Source organism: Lolium rigidum, chromosome 2 (genome assembly GCF_022539505.1).
Source record: "Lolium rigidum isolate FL_2022 chromosome 2, APGP_CSIRO_Lrig_0.1, whole genome shotgun sequence".
Classification (NCBI taxonomy): domain Eukaryota; kingdom Viridiplantae; phylum Streptophyta; class Magnoliopsida; order Poales; family Poaceae; genus Lolium; species Lolium rigidum.
In genome coordinates, this window is record NC_061509.1 from 273,765,509 (window position 1) to 273,789,445 (window position 23,937).

The following is a 23,937-nucleotide window of genomic DNA, read 5'->3' on the forward strand; positions in this document are numbered from 1 at the left end:
TCACAACTCCGTTAGAGTCGCTCTTACACCGCTTAAAAAGTATATATAATTAATCAGTGAGTGAAATATATTTCTTGCTGTGAAGAAAATGGTAGGTTCATTCAGCTGGACATTCTTCTTTGTTGTTGTTGTCGAGCAACCGCCAAGCGCAACTACAGTACTTTTCTTCACTTGGGATGGATCATACTACCGGGCAGTGCCGCAGTGGTGGTGCTAGTAGACAAGGAAAAATCCACGGGAGGTGGCTCTACCTCTAGTGGTGGCAGTACACTAGGAGCAACTCAGCATGCTACCGTAAATGCGTGTGCCCATCAGCGGCGAGACCAGGAAACCCGTGACACCACCACCGTACCGGCAATCGCACACCCAACATGGAACCGGCGACATCCAAACCCCAGAAAAAGATTACACGAAATTGCCGTCCCATTTCTCACTATCTTTGCATCATCGTCAGGACAATATAAAAACAAAAAAAGATAAATGATCAAAACTAAATATCCAGAGAAAACTGGCAGCTCTGTCCCTGGCTTGCCAAGAGAAAACGAGAGGCGGGTAGGCGTACTAGTACTGCACGCCGTGTCGCGCGCGTACAGCAGACAGGAACCGAGGAATTACATACATATACGGACTGCGCGCCGGCCTCGTCGTCTTCCTCCAGCCGCATCACTCGCCAGTGTGCGCCACCACCATCGACCTCCAACCTGAGCTGAGCCGAGCTCTCCGCTCACTCATCGCCATCATTTCCCCTCTTTCCAGCTTTTTTCCCTACCCGCCCTGTGGACTGTGCTCGCTCGCTTTGCTGCCTTTTCCTCATCCTCTTTCTTTCTTAAAAGGCTGCTCCCTCCCTCCCTCTTCCCTCTCTCCTGCTCCTCCTTCACTTCATAGTCTCTCTCTCTCTGCCTTGGCATGGCTGCCTGAGGTCAAATACCCATCCTTCCTCTTTCTCTCTCTTTCTTGCACAATCTTCTTTTAACCTCTCGTTCGAGTTTACAAGTCTAGTAGCTCAGCTCATCTCCATTTGTGTGTTCTTCCCCAACTCCATGGCTTCCACGGCGACAGCTGCCACTGCCAGCGACCCGACGCAGCAAAACCGCCGCCAAATCCGCCTCTGACCTCACCCACCCACTACAAGTACAGTTACCAAGCTCCAACTTCAGCTCAGCTCACTTGAACCAGTGGTTGGGGATGGAGAGCAGATGGAGGAAGGCCAAGATGTCGCTGGGCCTCAACCTCTGCGTCTACGTGCCGCGCACGCTGGACGACGACGGCGGCCCGCCGTCCACGGGCTCCTCCGCGGCCGCGCTCGTCTCGCCGGCGGCCTCCTCGTCGTGCGCCACCAGCGCCAACACCACGCCCACGGCGGACCCGGGCAGCGCCAGGGGGTCCGGCGCGCTCATGCCGACCACACCCACGCCCACCTCCGCGGGCCTCCGCCTCTCCAAATCCGGCAGCAAGTCCTTCAAGGTACCCATCTTCCCCGGCACCATTCATTCGCGGAGCAACTCGCCAAGATCCATACGTCCGTAGAGTGGCACTTTTCCTGATTTTATTATCTGTACTTTCTTGCTACCTATAATAATAACCCCTAAAAAAAATCAAGTAACCCGAGTTCAAAAAAATTCAATTAACTACGGTGCTAAGTAGCAAGCAAGCAAGTTTCGATTCAGGTTGGTTGTACACCTGTGACGCCGTTCTTTTGCTTCCAATGATGCAAGTAGCTTTCTTTCTATCTCTCTCTCATCAGTCATCGCACAAACAAGCGCTGACACGCGCACACAGCTACACGCACAAAGGGAGTGGAAAAGGAGACGCAGGAGATGGGGGCAATGGTGGAGGAGGAATATCATCATGGAAGTGGGGGAGTTTGTGTTTGTCTTTCTTTACCGATGCGATGGGTCCTCCTCCTCTTGCCACAGCCATAGCCCATAGTCCACACCATCTTTTTCTTCATCACTCACCTTTCCCTCCTCCTAGATAGCCTATCTCATTCATTTCGCTTCACTTCTTTCCGTGGAGGCATAAAGAGGGGGCAGTGACATAGCCGTGGCTAGCATCCTTTTCAGAACAGCTGCCTGGGTACTGTTCTCAGATCCCTTCTTGTATTCTTTCATATCCTGTTTCTTCAGAATAGGAGGGGAGGCTGTATGGAGTCCTCGGAGCCCACCACCGCCTCTCGCTTTGGGACGACCATAGGCCAGAATTGGAAAAGTAACTAGTTTTCAGATGGTGACAGCCCCAATTGCTAAATTAACAATTGTAGCATCTTACAATTGAAATGTATGCCGTAGGTGTCAGCGGCATGTAACAGCGCGCTAAACAGACCCGCTCCCGTGGTTTGGATCGAGTTTTGAATGTATGGCGGAGTTCCGCCCTTGGATCTTCTGGTCGTATTGGGTGAGGTGGAGTAGTTGGTCCATGGAGAAATGTTCTAATCAAGGCATCCACATCACTAAACATGTTAAAATATTACTTATTATCTAGAAAAGATCACCACTACTTGCCTTTGTCAATTAGCTTGACCATTGCCTTCGCCTTGCCACATCATAGAGCCCACCACCACCCCGATTTAGGGCGACCAGAGGCCAGAATTGTAAAAGGAACTAGTAGTATTCAGATGTGCTCAGCTGCGATTGTTAAATTGCAGCATCCTAGATAATGGAAATTTATGAGGGAGGTCATCAGCGGCATGTAACGGTGTGCGAAACAGACCTGCTGTCGTGGTTTGGATCGAGTTTTGAAGTACTTGTGGGAGATCAGACCGTTCTCCCTTTGATTTTCTGGTCATATAGGCGAGGTGTAGAGGTTAGTCCGCGGACAATTATTCAAATTAATGCATCTACATCATTCCAAATGTTAAACCGCAGCATCTTACTAATGTTCACCACTCACAGGCGTGTAATCTTCTTTCTTTTTCGATTGCCTCCCATGGTGCTTAGCGCATACAGGACGCGGGATAGTTTTGGGTTTTTAAACATTGTATGGAGGTCAGCCCTTTGATCCTCTAGTCTTAGTGGGTGAGGTGTATTGGTTAGACAGCGATGAATTATTCCAATTAAGGGACATACATCACTCCAAATTTTAAATATTACTACTTGCCTATGTAAATTAGCTTGACCATGGGCTTTGCCTTGCCACATGAGCTGCTCAGCACTGCCTCGCTGTATGACTCTCGAAGGACAGGAATTGCTAAATTAGATCATGGCCATTTGCAATTTGTTAATTGCAACGGTTCTTAGTAGAGGTAGACACATGGACACAACTAGTTCTGGGTTTTGAAATGTTTTCTGGAAGGTCAGTTCTTAAGCTTCTGGTCATTCAAGGTTATTGTCTTAGTTAGTCAGCAATGAATTATTCAAATTAAGGCACCTACATCACTCAAAATATTAATGATTACTTGCCTTCATATATTAGCTTGACCAGGGGCTTCACCTTGTCACGTTACTAGCTATTGCGCAAGTGTGTAACTTTCAACTGAAAAGTCTGAGACTGCGGCTTGACCGAAGTTCGGTTTGTTGTTTTTGGCGAAATTCTGAAACCGTGCCATTAGGCAAAGATTTTTAGAGGGTGGTTGAAAATACTACTTAATATATTTCATCAGGTAAATCTATGACTTGTTCATCACAACAAAACTATCTATGCAAAATGAAATGGTGTTGAAAAATTGATGTATAGCTTCATCTTCATTTGATAAAATCAAGTCACTTACATCACTCAACATTGTTAAACATTATTACTTGTGTTTGTAAATTGGCTTGACCATGGGCTTCGCCGTCATGAGCATCCCATCACCGTCCTGTTTAGGCCAGAATTTGTAAAGAAATATAGTATTTTAGATAATTCCTATTTGCAGGTGTTGACATTGGAGCGTCCTAGTTATGTTTGCCGCTTCGTCGGCGTGTAATGGCGTGCTGAACATTAGCACGACCGCGGTTAGCATGGGTATTTAAGATGCAGGCAGGAAGTCAGCCCCTTGATCTTCTCTTTGTGCGAATTATTCAAGTTAAGGCACTTACATCACTCCAAAATGTAAAACATTACTACTTAGCTTTGTAAACTAGCTTGATTGTGGGCATTGCATTGCCACATGACATGAGAGCACACCAGCATATTGCTTTAGGGCAGCCATAGGCCATCATTAGAAAGGAATTAGTATCAGATCATGCCCATTTGCAATTGTTAAATTGCAGCGTACCTAGTTATCTTAAAGCACCAGCAGCGTGTAACTGTTCTAAGCAGGCACATTGACAGGGTTGGTTTTGGGTTTTGAAATGTTTTTTTTCTTGGGAGGTCTTTGACATCCTGATGAGGTGTGTTGGTTTTTATAAGCAATGAATTATTCAAATTAAGGCACCTGCATCAGTCAAAAAATGAAAATACTAAAGGTTACTTTCAGTTGTAAATTATATTTACCATTCACTTCCCTTGCCACATGACTACCTATATCTTGAACAAGTTCTTCTCAACTGAAAGTCTGAAAGTGCGGCGCCTGAGCAAGGTTTGATTTAATTTTCTGATGGAAGCCTGACACTGTCAAACCGTGTCATTTGGCAAAAGCTTTTAGAGGGTGGTTGACAACATTAATGTATTTCTCTAGGTGTTAATCCATCCATGACTTTTTCACCGCAGCAGAACTATCTATCAAAAAATAAATGTTGTGGATGTCTGAAAAATCGAAAGGTCATGGATAACTTCTTCATCGTCTATTATTGTACTATAGATGTTTATTTGGTCTTCTTTACTTGTGTTTGCATCATCACCTGATACTACTATATATACAGTGAAAAATGCCTTCTCAGTTTCATATTTTCACCACCTTTTAATGTCTCTATCTTAATCCTTTTTATATTCTCTTCTTGCAGAAAACATGTGCAATATGCTTGACCATAATGAAACCTGGTCAGGGCCATGCTCTATTCACAGCAGAGTGCTCACATACCTTTCACTTCCATTGTATAGCTGCAAATGTTAAGCACGGAAGCAACAATTGCCCAGTTTGCCGCACCGAATGGAAGGAGCTTCCATTTCGTGGCCCCATGGTTGCTGAAATCCCTCAAGGAAGTGCAAGGATTAATCTTGTTAATGGGAACCAAAATGGCGGCCAAATGACGCTATTGCGGCCACTCCCTCGTGCCCGTTCTTCTGGTCGCCTTCATCATGTGACTTGTTTGTTGCCTGATACTGACCGAACTATTTTCAATGACGATGAACCCTTGGACTTGTGTGAAGCAGCTGAGGATCGTCAGCAGGGATGCTCGAGAACAGTAGAGATAGAGACATATCCGGAGTTCACAGAAATACCAGAAAGTACTTCAGAAAGAAACTTCACCGTTTTAATTCATCTAAAGGCACCCCTTGCTCAGAATCTTCTCAAACCTGGCAATCTTGGAGGTGACAATGGCCCAAACACGGGTCGAGCCCCAGTTGATCTTATCACAGTGCTTGATGTCAGTGGCAGCATGGCTGGTAGCAAACTTGCACTGCTGAAGAGGGCCATGGGCTTTGTCATTCAAAACCTTGGCTCCTCAGACCGGCTTTCTGTCATCGCCTTCTCGTCATCTGCACGCAGGCTCTTCCCTCTCCGGCGAATGACCGAATCTGGTCGTCAGAAAAGCTTGCAAGCAGTCAATTCTCTGACTTCAAATGGAGGTACTAATATTGCTGAGGGTCTGAGGAAGGGATCCAAAGTGATCGAAGAACGGCAGGCCAAGAATCCAGTCTGCAGCATCATCCTTTTATCAGACGGGCAAGACACATATACAGTCTCACCAACTACAGGTGCACACAAAGTATTTGCAGGCTCACCAACTGCCGGTGCACAGAAAGCATCACCAACTGCCAGTTCGCAGAAAGCAGCGGCGGAGTATTGTGCGCTTTTGCCATCTACTAATGGTATTCAACAGGTACCAGTTCATGTCTTTGGGTTCGGCGCTGACCATGATGCAGCTTCGCTCCATTCAATCTCACAAACCTCAGGTGGGACCTTTTCATTCATCGAGACAGAGGCTACCATCCAGGATGCATTTGCCCAATGCATCGGTGGACTTTTGAGTGTCGTAGCCCAGGATTTGCGTGTAAAGGTGGAGAGCCTCCACCCTGATGTGCACTTTGGCTCCATCAGATCAGGAAGCTACTCCAGCAGAGTTGCAGATGATAAGAGGAATGGGTCCATTGATGTTGGTGACCTGTATGCTGAGGAGGAGAGGGATTTTCTTATGTCTGTGAACGTTCCCCAAGGCTGTGGCGACGAGACGATACTTCTCAAAGTCGGCTGCATCTACAAAGACCCACTGATGAAGGAGACCATCAACATGGCTGAGGTGCAAGTGAAGATCTCCAGACCGGCATTCGTGTCGGTGCAAACCGTGTCGATCCAGGTGGACCGCCAGAAGAACCGTCTCCATGCAGCAGAGGTGATGGCCGCAGCAAGGTTCTCTGCCGAGCGGGGTGACCTGACACACGCTGTCTCGTTGCTCGAGGACTGCCGGAGGATGATCATGACATCAGCGTCGGGGCAGTCTGGTGACCGTCTCTGCCAGTCGTTGGACGCCGAGCTGAAGGAGATGCAGGAGAGGATGGCGAACCGGCAGAGGTACGAGGCATCCGGCCGGGCTTATGTTCTCTCTGGTCTGAGCTCGCACTCGTGGCAGCGTGCGACCGCCCGCGGCGACTCCACGGACAGCGAGAGCCTGGTCCAGTCTTACCAGACTCAGTCCATGGTTGACATGGTGTTGCTTTCCCAGACGCTGACCCGCTCGTCGACCCCGCGGCAAACTCCGCAGATGAGGCACGCCAAGTCGTTCCCGGCACGCCCGCAGCCTAGGTAGGTATAAAAACCTGTGTTCCTGCTGTGTCGCCGGCGATGCCAGTAAGGATTCTAGCTAAAATTTAGATTCTATGGAGGCAGTAGTGGTGTCAGTTTGATTCTTGGTTTTTGTGGAGGGGAGGGGATGGGATTGGGGGTGGTACAAATGGTGTGGTATAAGGAGATGTAAATTTATTTTGGGGGTTGGTAGTGGTGGCGGGGTAAATGGTGAGAGTGCTGAGGTAATTCTGTACTGTAGTTGTGGGTTAGAGAGGGGTCTGGTATAAGTGTGGGGAAATGGGGTATGGAGAAGAGGGTGTTGTGTTGTGTTGTGTTGGTTAATTGGTATGGTATACTCCACTTAGTATTGTACTGCTAGCTCCTGTGTGTGGTGGTTGGTGATGTACATAAGGAGAAGGGTATACATTTGTGAACTGAACTGATGGATACCTGATCTTTGCAAGGTTAATTTGCCTCTGTCTGTGAACAAGGTTTTAATTTGCAAGCTCTGAATCCTGTTCTCCGTGCTGGTCATTCTCTTCAGAAATTTTGTCGGTCTATTTCTCATGCATGAGCTGAATGAATGCTGGAAGCAGTGCTTGGAACTTCGGAACGGTTGCTATGTGGTTGTAGCTGGTGACTGATTTCACCCTTTCCATTAGTGGCTTAACAAAACACAATGTTCTTACAAAAGCAAATAAGAGGATGAAGGGAGCACCAATGGAACATTACAGAGATTTGGTGTGTTCTTTTGTGTTCCCACAGAACTATCAAGTGGTGGTATAAGATAGGATTTGTTTACAACTATCCATTGTTCGCTTGCGCAGATTTACCACATAGCAAACACACACAGCGCACGGCCATTTACAGTTAGTTATTTGGTCTCATCTGATGATCTGTGGTGCACTTGTATCCGAGGAAAGTTCCAGAGAGGGGGCATGAGCACGTGGAGAAACAAGGGGATCCCCCATTAGAAGCAGAAGGCCTGGCATGGTTAGCTGCAGACGGAATGGGATGACTAAGACAAGTCTGAAGCAGAGTTGTAGGCATGCTGTGGTAGAAGAGGAAAGGAAATACCACCAGGATAGTAATACTGTTCTCTACCTTTTCCCGTCAATTTTTCACAATGCCTCCTGTTCCTATATAGCACACATGGTAATACACTATGGTTGTTGGCTAAAGATTCTACTTCTACCGTTTTAGCTTCTCGTTTCTCAGACCACATGTCTGCCAGACTACTACCTCTTCACAACACCATTTCCTCTTCTGGTTGCTTGCTATTAGTGGGTTCTTTCCACTTCGCTGTTATATATGGCTAGATGAAGCTATGTAGCACGCAACGAAGATTGAAACTTGTGGTGGTATAAGAAGACCATAAAAGCTGCATACATTGATGAAGGGGTAGCTAGAGTACTCGTAGGTGTGCAATGAAATGTCCATGAGTCTATTCCTTTTTCGTCTTTGAAATTGTTCGAGCACTACCGCATTTGTCAACCCGAGTAGAGCATGTGCAAAGTAGCACTCTATGATCATCAACAAATATGCACTTGTTAGGTGTAATTGGTATGATGCTCCTTTTATGTGGTGGTTGGTGATGTATTATACTCCCTCCATTTTTATTTGCTTCGTGTCGTAGGTTTAGTCACAAGTAGAAATAAAAATGGAAAAATTTGAAGTCAAACTCTGCAAAATATAAGCAACAATATAAGGAAAAAAATATATCCATAATACCAAATAAATATAATATGAAGATATACTTTGTGATAATTCCAATACAATAGAATTTATTATAAACGTTAATATTTTCCATAAATTTTTGATCGAATTTGCAAAGATTAACTTTGACCAAACCTAGAATGTGAAGTCATTAATAGTTGTAACGGAGGAAGTATATAGAGAAATGCTATACGTTTGTGAATTTAACTCTTCTTATTCTTTGTTGCAAGGCAAGTAGTTCACCTCTGTCTCTGAACGTGGTTAATTTTGCAAGCTCTGGTCTCTTTGTTGTCCTTTCATGTTCGGACGTTTCCCAACTTGTATATCATGTGCTGATTAATGTTGAAAGCATTTTAGATGCGCTGATAGGTGGCGCCTAATTTAACATGCAAGTATCATATTTGGGTATGGAGAGGTACGATGATACATACATACCTGAACAAGGTTTTAATTTGCAACCTCTGAATCCTGTTCTCAGTGCTTGTCATTTTCTTATGAAATTTTGTCGATCTATTTCTCATGAGCTGAATGAACACTGAAAGTAGTGCTTGGAACTTAGGATCCGTTGATATGTGGTGGTGGCTGGTGACTGATTTCACATGCGTGTGTCATTCGGAGACATGAGTGTGACATTCGGGATAGACCCTTTCCATTAATCGCTTAACAGAAACACAATGTTCTTGCAACAACAATTAAGAGGATAAGGGTAGCAATGTGATAGCGAGGTAAAGCACCAATGGGATATACCTACTGCGAGTGTTCATAGACATGCTGATGGAACATTACATAGATTTGATGTGTTCCTTTGTGCTTACCTAGAACTATCAAGCGGTAGGAAAAGATACGATTTATTCAATAGGAATCAATTGTTGTCTTGCACTGATTTTCCACGTAGCAAATGCACATAGTTCACGGTCATTTACAACCAGTTACTTGTTTAATATGGATTATCTGTGGTGCACACAGTATGCATATGCTTACGCACTCACTTGATCAGCCTAAGACCACTCTCTTTCATGTATCCTCCTCAATGGGCACATGTAGCTCCTCGACGGAAAACGGAAGGCGTTGCAAGGTGCAAGGTCAGATGCAGAAGGAATGAGATTACTACAACAAGTCCAAAGAAGAAATGAAGGTGTGCTGTGGTAGAAGGGAAAAGAGGCAGCATCAAGAGAGCAATATCGATCTCTACCTTTTCCTGTCAATTTTTCACACGGCCTCCTATTCCTATGTAAGACACACCATAAAACACCATGGTTCTTGGTTAAGGATTCTACCTCTACCGTTTTACCTTCTCGTTTCGCAGACCACATGTCTGATACATACCTGAGCGAGGAATCGGTTGGGTGCAGTGCTGACGATTGTTCATGGGGCGACTCGATCTGGACGGTTACACGCATGGGTGTCGTCCAGCGAGGCGGCGGTTTTTATGCACCGGAGCCATGCATCGGCGGAGGTTGCGATCATCGACCGTGACCACCGCGCCGAGCCGCCGACCAGCGGGAAAGCAGAGAGAATAACGGCGACTCCGATTCTCCGAACGGCTGCGATGGCCGGCCGTGGCGTGCTCTGAGGGATGTCGTCCAAACAAAACCAAACAAGTGGGCCTATATGTTATTTGGGATCTAACGAGCCCATGGATGACAGTATGGCTTGGCTGAATGCGGTCAAAGAGGATGGAGCAATACTCGTTTCTGTTGCTGACGGGAATGCATCAACGGCAATTGGACAATTGGTATGGTTCAAAAAAAAGAAAAGACAATTGGTAGCGATTGTCCTAGTATCATCTGGTATTCGTCTTGGTTTCCTGCTTTCGTACCTGTATCTGTATTTCCGTTTGCTAGTGCTAGTGGAACACCGAACTCCCTCTTATGCCAAAAAGAAGTACTAAGTTCATACTGTAAGAGGGCGTTTTTGCACCCATAGCATCTACTCCCGATTTTCAAAATAAGTCTTAAAGAAATTTTGAAACGTTTTTTTTTTAAACTGTCACGCGGACACCTCGACGTTCTGTATGCTCGCAAAATTGTTTCACGAAAAACTGATATTTTCTGTGTCATGTGTAAAAAAGATAAATTTTCGATGCTAAAAGATGCTATTCACGGAGCATTTCTTTTATGCTTTCCACACTGAACACCAAATTATCGGTTTTCTGCGAAACTTGGCTGCGAATATAGAATGTCGACATACACGAGAAATTTTTGGTCAAATTATTTTTGAAAATTTAAAATGTTTTCTCGAGCTTTATGCATCCAAGATAAAATTGAATTTTTGAATGACATGGTCAAAATGACTGCTAGCATGACACACAAACATATGACGTCGGTAGACATGAAGAGGCACCAAGACCGGGTTTGGGGTCCTTCAGGGCTCTTTCCCTGCTATTTCTTTTAATGCGGGGAGAAATATTCATGATGTATTCATTCTATTTTCCATATTAATTTTGTAGTGTTTCCAAGTATTTTGGATGCGACAGGGAATTATAAAGCCGTGGGAAAGTATGGTTTAATTGATATCCATCCATTGTCTGCTTGCATTAAATTTTCACCTAGGAAAAACAAACAATGCATTACTTTTTGTAGTTAATCATACTACTGAGTAGAGGGTGTTGTGTTGGTTAATTGGTATGGTACACTCCACTTAGTATTGTACTGCTAGCTCCTGTGGGTGGTGGTTGGTGATGTACATAAGGAGAAGGGTATACATTTGTGAACTCAACTGATGGATACCTGATCTTTGCAAGGTTAATTTGCCTCTATCTCTGAACAAGGTTTTAATTTGCAAGCTCTCAATCCTGTTCTCTGTTATTGCCATTTTCTTGAGAAATTTTGTCGATCTGTTTCTCATGAGCTGAATGAATACTGGAAGCGGTGCAAATTGGAGCTACGGAATGGTTGATATGTGGTGGTAGCTGGTGACTGATTTCACATGCCTGTGGCTATACACCCTTTCCATTAATCGCTTAACAAAACACAATGTTCTTACAAAAGCAAATAAGAGGATGAAGGGAAGAGCATAGATTTAGTGTTTTCTTTTGTTTTCCCACAAAACTATCAAGTGTTGGTAAAAGATAGGATTTGTTCATAGCCATCCATTGTTTGCTTGCACAGATTTGCCTAACGTAGCAAACGCACACAGTGCACGGCCATTTACGGTTAGTTATTTGCTCAATATGGATGACATGTGGTGCACTTCTATCCAAGGAAAGTTTCAGAATCAAGGAGGGTAGGGCCAGTACCCATCCCCTCACGTACTGAGTTAGTAAGCCTCAGACCACTCTCTTTCATGCATCCTGCTCCGTGTGCCTCGGCAGTTCTAGAGAGGGGGCATGAGATCGTGGAGAAACAAGGGCCTCCTCATGAAAGATGGAAGGCCTTGCATGGTTAGCTGCAGACGGAATGAGATGACTATGGCAAGTGAAAATTAGAGGTGTAGTCGGGGTGTGGTAGAAGAGGCAAAGAGGAGGTAGCACGATGGCAATATCGTTCTCTACCTTTTTCCATCAATTTTCCACAATGTCTCCTATTCCTAGTTTCCTACATAAGACACACGACAAAACACCATGGTTCTTGGACAAGTGTTCTACTTCCATCGTTTTAGCTGCTCGTTTCGTAGACCGCACGTCTGCTAGACTACCGCTTGTTCACGACACCATTTTCTCTTCTCGTTGCTGTGTTGTTGCCACTTTGCTGTTATATATGGTTAGTTGAAGCTATGTAGCAAGCGGCGAACATGCTGTCCGTGAGGAAGAGCTCCAGGCACAACAAGGCGTCGGCCAACCTCTCGGTGCTGGAGAAGGCCAAGAGGCTGGCTGCAGACAAGAACCTCGACTCAGGTACGCCTCACTCCACTTCCCTTGATTCTCTCCCTGATGCTAGGCTTTCGAATGTGCTTGTGGATAGCTGCATCCTCTTCAACCCGAGCAGGGGCTCACCGTGTGAGATTTTGGACTTGGTGCGAGCAAGGGAGCTCGCCCAGGCTTCCATTGCGGATGCGGCCCTCAAGAAGGAGAGGGAAGAGCAACTTGCCGCGGCTAGGGAGGCCGAGGTGCAAGTTTTGTCGCCGGAGGAGGGCCCTATGGCGTCGCCGGACCCGGAGGGGGTTGGTCCATCGACCCGAAGCAAGCCCAAGCGTGCGTACGCAAAGCGGCCAATGCTGTCAACCCGTAAGGGACGGGGTAAGCGCGCCGGGTAGCGATGCGTGGTCTCATTTATAATATCCGGGGCTTCGGGGCGACTGGGAGACGCACCCAAATGCTTGATTATCTGAGGTCGGAGAAAGTTGATTTTGTGGGTCTCCAAGAGACGATTAGGCAGGAGTTCTCGGCCTCTGAGTTACGCAGGTTAGAGGTCGGTGGCCAATTTAACTGGAATTGGCTGCCAGCGACAGGGCACTCGGGAGGACTGTTGCTAGGGTTCAGAGACGAGACCTTTGAAGTTGGGGTGTGGAGGAAGGGTACCTTCTACCTCAGCGCTCATATCCTCCAGCGGAGGTCTAACAAGAAGTGGTGGTTTGTGCTGGTTTACGGACCAGCAGACCACCGGCGTACCGACGAGTTCTTGGAAGAGCTGACAAGGGAAGTTAGCTCTTATCAGGACCCGGTGGTTTTGGGTGGGGACTTTAATCTTATTCGCCGGGCTGGGGATAAGAATAATGCCAATATTAACTGGCCCAGGGTCCATAGGTTTAATGACGTCATTGCTAACTTGTCACTTAGGGAGGTGGCAAGGGTTGGGGCGCGGTACACCTGGACGAACAAGCAGTTGTCGCCGGTGAGATGTGTGCTGGACAGAGTTTTTGTGTCCCCGGCCTGGGAGGCTTGGTTCCCACTCTGCTCCTTGACGGCGATCACCCGCATTGGCTCGGATCACACCCCTCTTCTTCTTAATAGTGGAGAGGATGAGCGATCCGGGCCAGCTAGGTTCATGTTCCAGACTTGGTGGTTTAGGGTCCCGGGTTTCCTGGATCTAGTTAAGGGTAAACTGGAATCCTTTTTGTCTGACTTTGGTCCTCATAGGGGTTCGATTGACCTCTGGATGTGTGTGGCCAGGTTGTCGCGTCAGTTCCTCAAGGGTTGGGGGGCCAACCTCGGGAAGGAGAAGCGGGACCGTAAGGCTGGGCTTTTGGCTCAGGTTGCGGCACTGGATGTGCTGGCTGACTCTTCCGGGCTGGACGAGGAAGGATGGGCCTTCCGCTACCACCTGGAGGACCAAGTGGTTATGCTTGACTCCTTAGAGGAGGAATACTGGCGCCAGCGGAGCCGCATTCAATGGCTGCTCAAAGGGGACGCGTGTACGGCGTATTTCCATGCCATCGCTAATGGGCGGCGTCGAAAGTGCGGAATTCCTCATCTGATCTCGGAACAGGGCGAGCTTTCGGATCAGAAGGCTATCATGAGACACGTGTACGACTTCTACCGCCAGCTGATGGGCACAGCCGACGAGGCTAGGGCTTTCACCCTTGCTCAAGACCTCTGGCCAGCCTCCAAACGTATTTCCGTTGCTGAAAACTGGGAGTTGGAGAGATCGTTTACCATAGAGGAGCTGGATGCCGTCCTTCATGATATGAAGGTGGATTCGGCTCCTGGACCGGATGGCTTGCCTGTGGCCTTCTTTCTGAGGTTCTGGGGAACCCTGCGACCCCTGGTTTTCCAGATTCTGAATGATTTTGCCCTAGAGAGGGTGGATATCTCACGGCTGAATTTTGGGATCCTTTCCTTGATTCCCAAAGTTAAAGGGGCTGACTCCGTTAAGCAATTCCGACCGATCGCCCTTATCAATGTTATTTTTAAGTTTGTCTCTAAGGCTTATGCGTCTCGCCTCGCGCCGTTAGCACATAGGACGATTGACCGCTCGCAGCATCGCTTTTATCGGGGCAGTGGCCCTTCACGAGGGAGTGTTGGCCCCGCATGAGATTGCTCACGAACTGCGGGTTAAAAGGCTAGGGGCCTCTTCTTGAAGCTTGATTTTGAGAAGGCTTATGACCGCGTGGACTGGGATTTTGTGCGCGAAGTTCTTGGTCGGAAAGGGTTCTCAGCCACTATGGTTCACCGCTTGATGCAGCTGGTCTCGGGTGGCCAAACGGCGGTGAACGTCAATGGGGAAATCGGCCCTTTCTTCCGGAACGCGCGTGGGGTCAGGCAGGGAGACCCGATGTCGCCCATCCTCTTTGACTTCATGGTCGATGCCTTGGCAGCCATGCTGACGCGGGCTAAGGAGGCTGGTCACATTGTGGGCCTGGTGCGGCACTTGATTCCTGGGGGAGTCACTCACCTGCAGTATGCGGACGACACTATGGTGATGATTGAGCCGTCAGATGAGGGTATTGCCAATCTTAAGCTTGTTTTGCTTAGTTTCGAGCTGATGTCTGGACTTAAGATCAATCTTGCTAAAAGTGAGGTTGTTGTGGTTGGGACCACACCCCAGGAGCAGGAGCGGGTGGCTCGGCTCCTTAATTGCCGCTTGGGGAAATTCCCCATCAAATACCTGGGTCTGCCTTTGAGTAACAAAACGCTTCGCGCCTCGGACTGGGATTTCCTGACGTCGAAAGTGGCCAAACGGGTTGACCCTTGGCAGGGAATTTTCCTGGCTTCGGCGGGGCGCCTGGAGCTGACGAATTCTTGCTTGTCTAGTCTCCCGTTGTTTGCAATGAGCTTGTTCATGCTCTTTGACTCGACGCATGCGGCTTTTGACAAGGTTCGCTCCCGCTTCTTTTAGGAAGGGGTGGGGGATAAGCGCAAGTACCACATGGTTGATTGGGCAATGGTGTGTCGACCTAAGGAGGTGGGGGGTTTGGGTATCCTCAACACTAGGCATATGAACATTGCGCTTATGCTCAAATGGGTTTGGAAGCTCTACCATAATGCGGATGGGCTTTGGGCGGATCTCATCAGAGCCAAGTACCTCGGGGAGCATGACCTCTTCTCGCCGTTGGTACCTACCAAGGGCTCGCAATTCTGGAACTCCATCCAGAGAGTCAAGTGGTATTTTAAGCTTGGCGCCAAGCATTGCGTCCGCAATGGGAAACGGACGTTCTTCTAGCTGGATTGGTGGCTGGGCACCGCTCCGCTCAGAGATAGGTATCCGGTGCTGTTCAGCTGTTGTGACTCACCGTTCATTACGGTGCTGGGGGCTAGGGACGGCCCGGGTTGGCGCTTGTGGTTTAGGCGACCTTTTTCCCTTGCCGAGACGGTTGAATGGGACAATCTCACTAGGGAGCTAGACTTTACCCAGGCCAGCGCCGATGACGACGTGGTTTCATGGCGCTTGGAGGCTTCTGGTGACTTCTCTGCTAAGTCCCTATATAGCCGGCTGTCGCAGGGAGCGGCGGTTACGCACTTTAGAGAAGTCTGGCGGACGAGGGTGCCTCCGAGGATAAGGGTATTCTTGTGGCAACTCCTTTGGGGTAAACTGCCTTGCTCTATGCAGGTGGCCAAACGGAGAGGTCCGTCTAATGGGCTTTGTTCTCTCTGTGGTGAGCCTGAGGACTGCGATCATATCTTTTTCAAGTGTCCATTGGCTCGCTTCTTTTGGGCGGGAGTTAGGGAGCTCCTGCACTGCTCCTGGAACCCTGCAGGGGCAGGCGATTTCCTTGCTATCTCTCATGGCTTGACTGGGGCGTATAGACGAGTAGTTTGGTTCTCCTTTGCGGCGTTAGCTTGGGCCTTATGGAATATTCGTAATAAGCTAACTATGGAAGGCGTTATCATTAGCAAACCAGCCGACGCCTTGTTCAAAATGATCATCTACATGCAGCAATGGAGGATGCTGGTGAAGTGGAAGGATAGAGGCCTCGTGGATGCGGCGATGGACTCTCTTAGGCGGATGCATGCGGATCTGGTGGTGCAGGCGGGCTCCTGATGTCGCCGAGTTTCCTTTATCTGCTTTGTACCAGGGGGATGGTGCTTCATGTTGTGTTGAACTTTTTCTTATCTGGTGCTGTATTACATCCTTGAACTGTAGCTCTTGTTAGGTCTGGGGACCTGTGTTTCGCTGTGTACGGTGTGGGAGCGGTTGCTCGTTATGTATCCTGACTTTGTATGGTGTGTTGACGCTTTATTAATTTAAAGCAGGGCTGAGGCCTTCAGTTTAAAAAAAAGATCGAAACTGGTGGTGGTATAAAACATCATAAAAGTTGCATTCATTGATGAGGGTTAGCTAGAGTACACAGAGGTGTGCAATCAAGGTCCATGGATGCATTTCTTTTTCTTCTTTTAAATAGTTCCAGTACTACTGGAAAACCTCAAATGTAGTCCGGTTTTATTTTATTTTTTAGAACATCAAAACTTTTGGTTTCAAATATCTAGATTTTTTAAAAAACTACATAAACGAAGAGAATATTGTAATCTATTAGTGTGTAAATTTTGATATCAAAATACATTATGTTTTTCTCTTAGTAAAAATGACAAAATCTCACAAAATGACGAAATTTAGATTTTCGGGTACTGTTCATTACTGTTCACCACCGATTAAATCAAGATCTATTACTTCTGCTGAGCCCAAAATATAACATATTTCATTCTGAAAATTTCAGCACTTGTAGATTAAAATATTTTCTATATTATAGTATATTATTCCCTTTTTTTTAAAATATTTAGAATGAAATTTTTACAGATTAAAAAAACGGCCTACATGTAGCCTGGGCTACAAAAGTCCATTCTCGAGCACTACCGCATTTGTCAACTGGAGCAAAGCAGGTGCAAAGAGCCCTATACCATCATCAACAAATATGTACTTATTACTTATTAGGTGTGCTTGGTATGGTACTCCCTTTGTTTGGCAGTTGGTGATGTATATACAAAGTACGTTTGTGAACTGAACTAAATGAAACTCTTCTCGATCTTTGTTGCAAGGCTAATCTGCACCTGTCTCCGAACATGGTTACTTTTGCAAGCTCTAAATCTTGGTTTGTATGTTGCAAATTTTGGTAGAATTTTGTCGTTTGTTTCCCGGGTGCTGATGAATGTTGGAAGTAGTGCTCGAACGGCGTTGATATGTGGCGATGGCTGGTGACTGATTTCACGAGCATGTGGCACTGGCACATACACAACTCAGTGAGGAGTCAGTGCGATGTTGGCGATTGTTCATCGGCGACTCGATTTGGAACAGTGCCCGTGCTGGCGGCAAATGCGAGGGAGACGAATGTTTTTTAGTGTATTGTATTTCTACATGTACTTATCCAGTGAACATTCAAGCAGTGGGAAAGTTGATCATCACAGGATTGTAAGGCGAACACTAGCGTAATACTCACGTACTCAATCCGAGACAATTCTATATCAGGTATCTTGCTCAGTTTGTAGAAACTGAAGGCCGTGCGTGGTTTGCCACCGAAGGAATAGCATAACTACAACAAGTCGGAAGTAGATGTGCAGGCGAGCCATTGTAGAAGAGGAAACAGGCCAGTAATATCGTTCCCTGGCATCTCCTGCTAATTTTCCACAATGCCTCATATTTCTATGGATTCTACTTTCGCCGTTTTAGCTTCTCTTTTCTCACACCACATGTCTGCTAGACTACTAGCTACTTCTTCACAACACCATTTTCTCTTCTCGTTGCTTACTATGGGCGCTGCCGCTTAGCTGTTATATATGGCGATGAAGGTGTGCAAATGAAATCTTCATGTATGCATTTATTTTTCGTCTTTAAAATAGTTCGGGTACTACTACCGCATTTGTCAATGTGAGTAGACCATCTGCGAAGTATCAATCTACCATCATCAACAAATATGTACGTATTAAGTGTAATTGGTATGGTACTCCCTTTGTGTGGTGGTTGGTGATGTATATATAGAGAAATGATATACTTTATGAACTGAACTGAATGGAACTCTTCTCGATCTTTGTTGCAAGGCTAGTCCACCTATGTCTGTGAACAACATGGTTAATTTTGCACGCTCTGTATCCTCCCTTTGTTGGCATTCCATGTTCCGACCTTTCCCAATTTATTTCTCATGTGCTGATTAATGTTGAAAGCATTTTTAGATACGGTGATAGGTGGCCCCTAGTTTAACATGTAAGTATCATATTTGGATATGGAGAGGGGGAGGTCTGGTATACGTGTGGGGAAACGGAGTAAGGAGAAGAGGGTGTTGTGTTGGTTAATTGGTATGGTATACTCCACTTAGTACTGTACTGCCAGCTCCTGTGTGTGGTGGATGGTGATGTACATAAGGAGAAGGGTACACATTTGTGAACTCAACTGATGGATACCTGCCTGACCGTCTCCTCCTTCGAACCTCCCCTCCCCCCCCCCCCCTCAACGCCCTCGGCCAGGCCGCTGCCGTCGCCGGTGGTGGCGGCGCTGGCGGCGTCCTTCCCGCCAAGCGGTCGAGGGCAGTGGGAGCAGCGCGTCCACCGACGCATCTGGGCGGGGAGGTGCAGCGGCGGGCGGGTTTGGCGCTGCTGTTGAGGTAGTGAGGCATCGGGGTGCGGGTAGCCGGCGGTGGGCGACGGCGGCACGGGTCCGATCTGGGCCCATTTTGGGCCTAGAGGGCCTGGTCGTTCTACTTCGTCTTCTACGGTCTGCCACGACGAGGGCTTTGGCCGATTCATTCAGGCGACCATGGGCAGCGCCGCCGGGTTCCTATCAGGGGAACGCAACCTGCTGCTGAGTCTTCTTCTCTACGGCCGCCATGGGCTTGGCGGCGACGTTTGAGCGAGCGATTACCTCCTTCGTCCTCGTCGGGCGGCAGATGACGGCGTGGGGGCCGGTTCGTCCGCGTCGAAGAATAAGGGTGGCGGTTCTAGGATTCTGCTGGCACCAAGTTTGTAGATCTGATGCTTGTTCCAACCAGTCTGGGTGGATTGTCGTGTTATGGAAGGCACTGCCGGCGGTGTGCGAACAATGCCTGAAGATTGTTGGATTGCGTGGTTTCAGTCGTGCACACCGATGTTTTTTATCTGGCCGTTTGGTTTCAGAGGGAGCGCCTCGAAGCTCTACTGGCTGTTAATATCATGGAGCTCATTTTTCTTTCCATTGTGGTAGCGGAGAAGGTCATCAAGCCGAGATCGGTGGAATAGTTATGATTGTTGAATCTTGGTGCTGAGGTGGAATTGGCTTGGCTATTCGTGGCTTGTACAGCGACTGGTATGTGGGGTGGCTACACATGACAAACTCAGATTCTTATCTTTGAGGGTGAAAACCCAAGGTTTGATCTTAATTGGTTGTGTCTGGCAATGTTCTTGTTGAATGCATTGTTTTAAGAGAGATGACATTCTTCAGGGTGAAAACCTAAGATCTATGATCGGGCGAAAACAATGTTTTTGCATTGTTTCTTTCTTGGAGGCGTCGATTATGGAGTAGCTGAGTTTATGGTGGTGTCAGTGTTGTTGTTTCAAGTTATGGATCTCTGTAGCGGGACTTTTCTTTTTCTGTAATTCTTTTCTCTTGTTTTGGGTGTGTGTAACAACTTTATGCCATTAGGGCACGATGTTGTTGCAGGGGCTGGGTGTAATTGGTATCTCCGCGATATTAATATATGTTGTTTATCGAAAAGAAAAAAACTGATGGATACCTGATCTTTGCAAGGTTAATTTGCCTCTGTCTCTGAACAAGGTTTTAAGTGCTGGTCATTTTCTTCAGAAAATTTGTCCATATGTTTCTCACGTGCTGAATGAATTCTGGAAGCAGTGTTTGGAACTTTGGATCTGTTGATATGTGGTGGTATCTGGTGACCGATTTCACATGCGTGTGGAATTGGGACACATGTTTTTTTCCAACCAGGCTACACCATTTCCATTAATTGCTCAACAAAAAGTCAATGTTCAAGAAATCATTAATTTTAACTTATCGGTCAGCCTCAAAATGGAGATTAATCGCTTATCGGCCGATTAATCGATTTTATCGGTCGCCCATTTATTGGCTTATTTTTTTTTTGTAAATCCTAATTTTCAACACTAAATTTTCTTTAATATGGTATGTAAAAACAATATTGGAGTATTGAGTAGAAGAATTACCTTGATTCTTTGCATTTGAATCAATAAAAATGGAAATTTTGAGCTAATGCACAATTCTACAAGACCATAGGACGAAAATAACGACAGCCATACCGAATTAAGCGAAATTTCATTGACAACCGGCCAAAATATCGGTCACCAGAGTGAAAATCAGACGAAATATCGGCTCCCAGACAGAAAATCGGCCGATATATCGGTGCAGCGATAAATTAGCCGATATGCTGAAATCTTATCGGTTACCACCCGATTCACGATAAATCGGGCGATAAATCGCTATCTCGGACGATTTTTTGAACACTAACAAAAACACAATCTTAAGCAATTAAGAGGATGAAGGGAAGAAAGGGCCCTGATGCGAGTGCTTGGAGACATGCTGATGGAACGTTACATAGATTTGGTGTGTTCTTTGTGCTCCCGCAGAAAACTATCAAGTGGTGGCAAAAGATAGGATTTATTCACAGCTATCCATTGTTTGCTTGCACAGATTTGCCACGTAGCAGCGCACGACCAGTTAGTTATGTGCTCAATATGTATGATATGTGGTGCACTTATATCCAAGGAAAGTTTCGGATTCAAGGAGGGTAGGGCCAGTACCCATTCGCTCACGTACCGAGTTAATGGGACTCAGGCCACTCTCTTTCATGCATCCTGCTCAGTGTGCGTCCGTAGTTCCACAGAGGGGGCACGAGCACGTGGAGAAACAAGGGGCTCCTCCATGAGCAACGGAAGACCTTTCATGGTTAGCTGCAGACGGAATGAGATGGCTACGACAAGTCGGAGGCAGATTTGAAGGCGCGTTGTGGTAGAAGAGGAAAAGAAACAGCACCAGGAGCGCAATACTGTTCTCTGTCTTTTCCCGTCAATTTTTCACACTGCCTCCTATTCCTACGTAAGACACCATGGTTCTTGGTTGAGTCTTCTACTTCCATCGTTTTAGCTGCTCGTTTGGCAGACCACACGTCTGCTAGACTACCGCTTCTTCACAACACTGTTTTCTCTTTTGGTTGCTTGCTATCAGTGGGTTGTTGCCACTTCGCTGTTATATATGGCTAGATGAAGCTATGTAGCAAGCAGCGAAGATCGAAACTCGTGGTTGTATAAAAAGACGGTAAAAGCTGCTTTCATTGATGAGGGGTAGGGTAGCTAGAGTAAACAGAGGTCCATGGATGCATTTCTTTTTTCTTCTTTAAAATAGTTTGAGTACTACCGGAACACTTCAAATGTAGCCCGGGCTACATGAAGCCCGGTTTTATTTTTCTTTTTTAAAACTTCAAAACTTTTGATTTCAAATTTCTAGAAAATTTTGGAAAAAATACATAAAGGTAGAGATTACTGTAATCTATCAGTGTGTAAATTTTCAGATCAAAATACATTATGTTTTGCTCTTAGTAAAAATGACAAATTCTCACAGAATGACGAAATATAGATTTTCGTGTACTGTTTCATTACTGTTCACCACCTACAAAATCAAGATCCGTTATTTTTGCTGAGCCCAAAATATAACATATTTCATTCTGAAGATTTACGCACTTGTAGATTAAAATATTTTCTATATTACAGTATATTATTTGATTTATTTAAAATGAAATTTTTACAGATTCAAATAACGATTTACATGTAGCCCGGGCTACAAAAGTCCATTCTAGTGTACTACCGCATTTGTCAACCTGAGTAGAGCATGTGCAAAGAGCCCTCTACCATGATCAAAAAATATGTACTTATTAGGTGTGCTTAGTATGGTACTCCCTTTCTGTGGTGGTTGGTGATGTATATACAGAGTACGTTTGTGAACTGAACTGAATGAAACTCTTCTCGGTCTTTGTTACAAGGCTAATCTGCGAGGGGTCTCTGAACATGGTTAATTTTGCAAGCTCTGAAACTTGGTCTGTATGTTGCACATTTAGTTAGAACTTTGTCAGTTTGTTTCCTAGGTGCTAATGAATGTTGGAAGTAGTGTTTCAACGGCGTTGATATGCGGCGATGGCTGGTGACTGATTTCACGTGCATGTGGCACTGACACATATACAATTCATTGAGGAGTCAGTGCGATGCTAGTGATTTTTCATCGGCGACTCGATTTGGAACTATGCCCGTGCTGGCGGCAAATGTGAGGGAGGCGAATGTATTGTTAGTGTGTTATTTGTGTTTCTACTTGTACTTTTATGCAGTGAACATTCAAGCAGCGGGAAAACTGATCATGAAAAGATTGTAAGGCCAATACTGGTGTAATACTCATGTACTCACTCAATTAGACCGAGACCACTGTCAAACATGTATCTTCCTCAGCGCATACCCCCAGTGGTTCCGGAGAGGAGGTACGACCACACGGAAAAATAAGGGGAGCATTGATGGGAAAATCGAAGGTTGTGTGTCGTTCACGACCCAAGGAATAGCATGACTACACCAAGTCAAAAGTAGATGCGCAGGCAAAGTGTTGTAGAAGAGGAAAGAGGCAGTAGCACGACGACAATATCGTTCCCTACCTTCTCCCGCTAATTTTCCGCAATGCCTCATATTCCTATGGAGATACATCCTAATCCTTTGGAGACACACGGCCAAAAAAACTATATGGTTGTTGGTTCCGTGTTCTACTTCCGCCATTTTAGTTTCTGTTTTCTCATACCACATGCCTGCTAGACTACTACTTCTTCACATCACCATTTTCTCCTCTCGTTGCTTGCTATATGGGCGCTCCCCACTTAGCTTTTATATATGGTGATGAAGCTGTGCAATTAAAGGTCCATGTATGCATTTCCTTTCGTCTTTAAAATAGTTCGGGTACTGCTACCGCATTTGTCAACATGAGTAGAGCATCTGCAAAGTAGCAATCTACCATCATCAACAAATATGTACTTATTAGGTGTAATTGGTATGTTACTCCTTTTCTGTGGTGATTGGTGATGTATATATAGAGAAATGCTATATGTTTGTGAACTGAACCGAATGGAACTCGTCTTGATCTTTGTTGCAAGGCTAGTCCACTTCTGTCTCGAAACGAGGTCAATTGGTATGGTATACTCCACTTAGTATTGTACTGCTAGCTCTTGTGTGTGCTTGGTTGGTGATGTACATAAGGAGAAGGGTATACATTTTTCAACTGAACTGATGGATACCTGATCTTTGCAAGGTTAATTTTCCTGGATCTGAACAAGGTTAATTCACAAACTCTGAATCCTGATCTCTGTGCTGGTCATTTTCCTCAGAAATTTTGTCAATTTGTTTCTCATGTGCTGAATGAATGCTGGAAGCAGTGTTTGGAACTTTGGATCCGTTCATATGTGGTGGAGGCTCGTGGCTTATTTCACATGCATGTGGCATTTAGAGACGTGTTTTTTCCCAACCGAGCTAGACCCTTTCCATTGATCGCTGAACAAAAATAAAATGTTCTTACAAAAGCAATAAGAGGATAACTGGATAAGGTAAGCAAATGGGATAGCAAGGCAAAGCACCAATTGAATATTACATA

The 23,937-nt window shown here is 46.0% G+C and overlaps 1 protein-coding gene across 1 annotated transcript; it reads left to right on the forward strand.

Annotated features, from left to right (window-relative positions):
* Positions 1-647: 647 nt before the first annotated feature.
* Positions 648-7,283, forward strand: LOC124693458 (E3 ubiquitin-protein ligase WAV3-like). Its single transcript, XM_047226933.1, has 2 exons — positions 648-1,464; positions 4,860-7,283. The coding sequence occupies exons 1-2, from the start codon at positions 1,186-1,188 to the stop codon at positions 6,822-6,824; spliced, it is 2,244 nt and encodes a 747-aa protein (XP_047082889.1). The 5' UTR covers positions 648-1,185; the 3' UTR covers positions 6,825-7,283.
* The last annotated feature ends 16,654 nt before the right edge of the window (positions 7,284-23,937 follow it).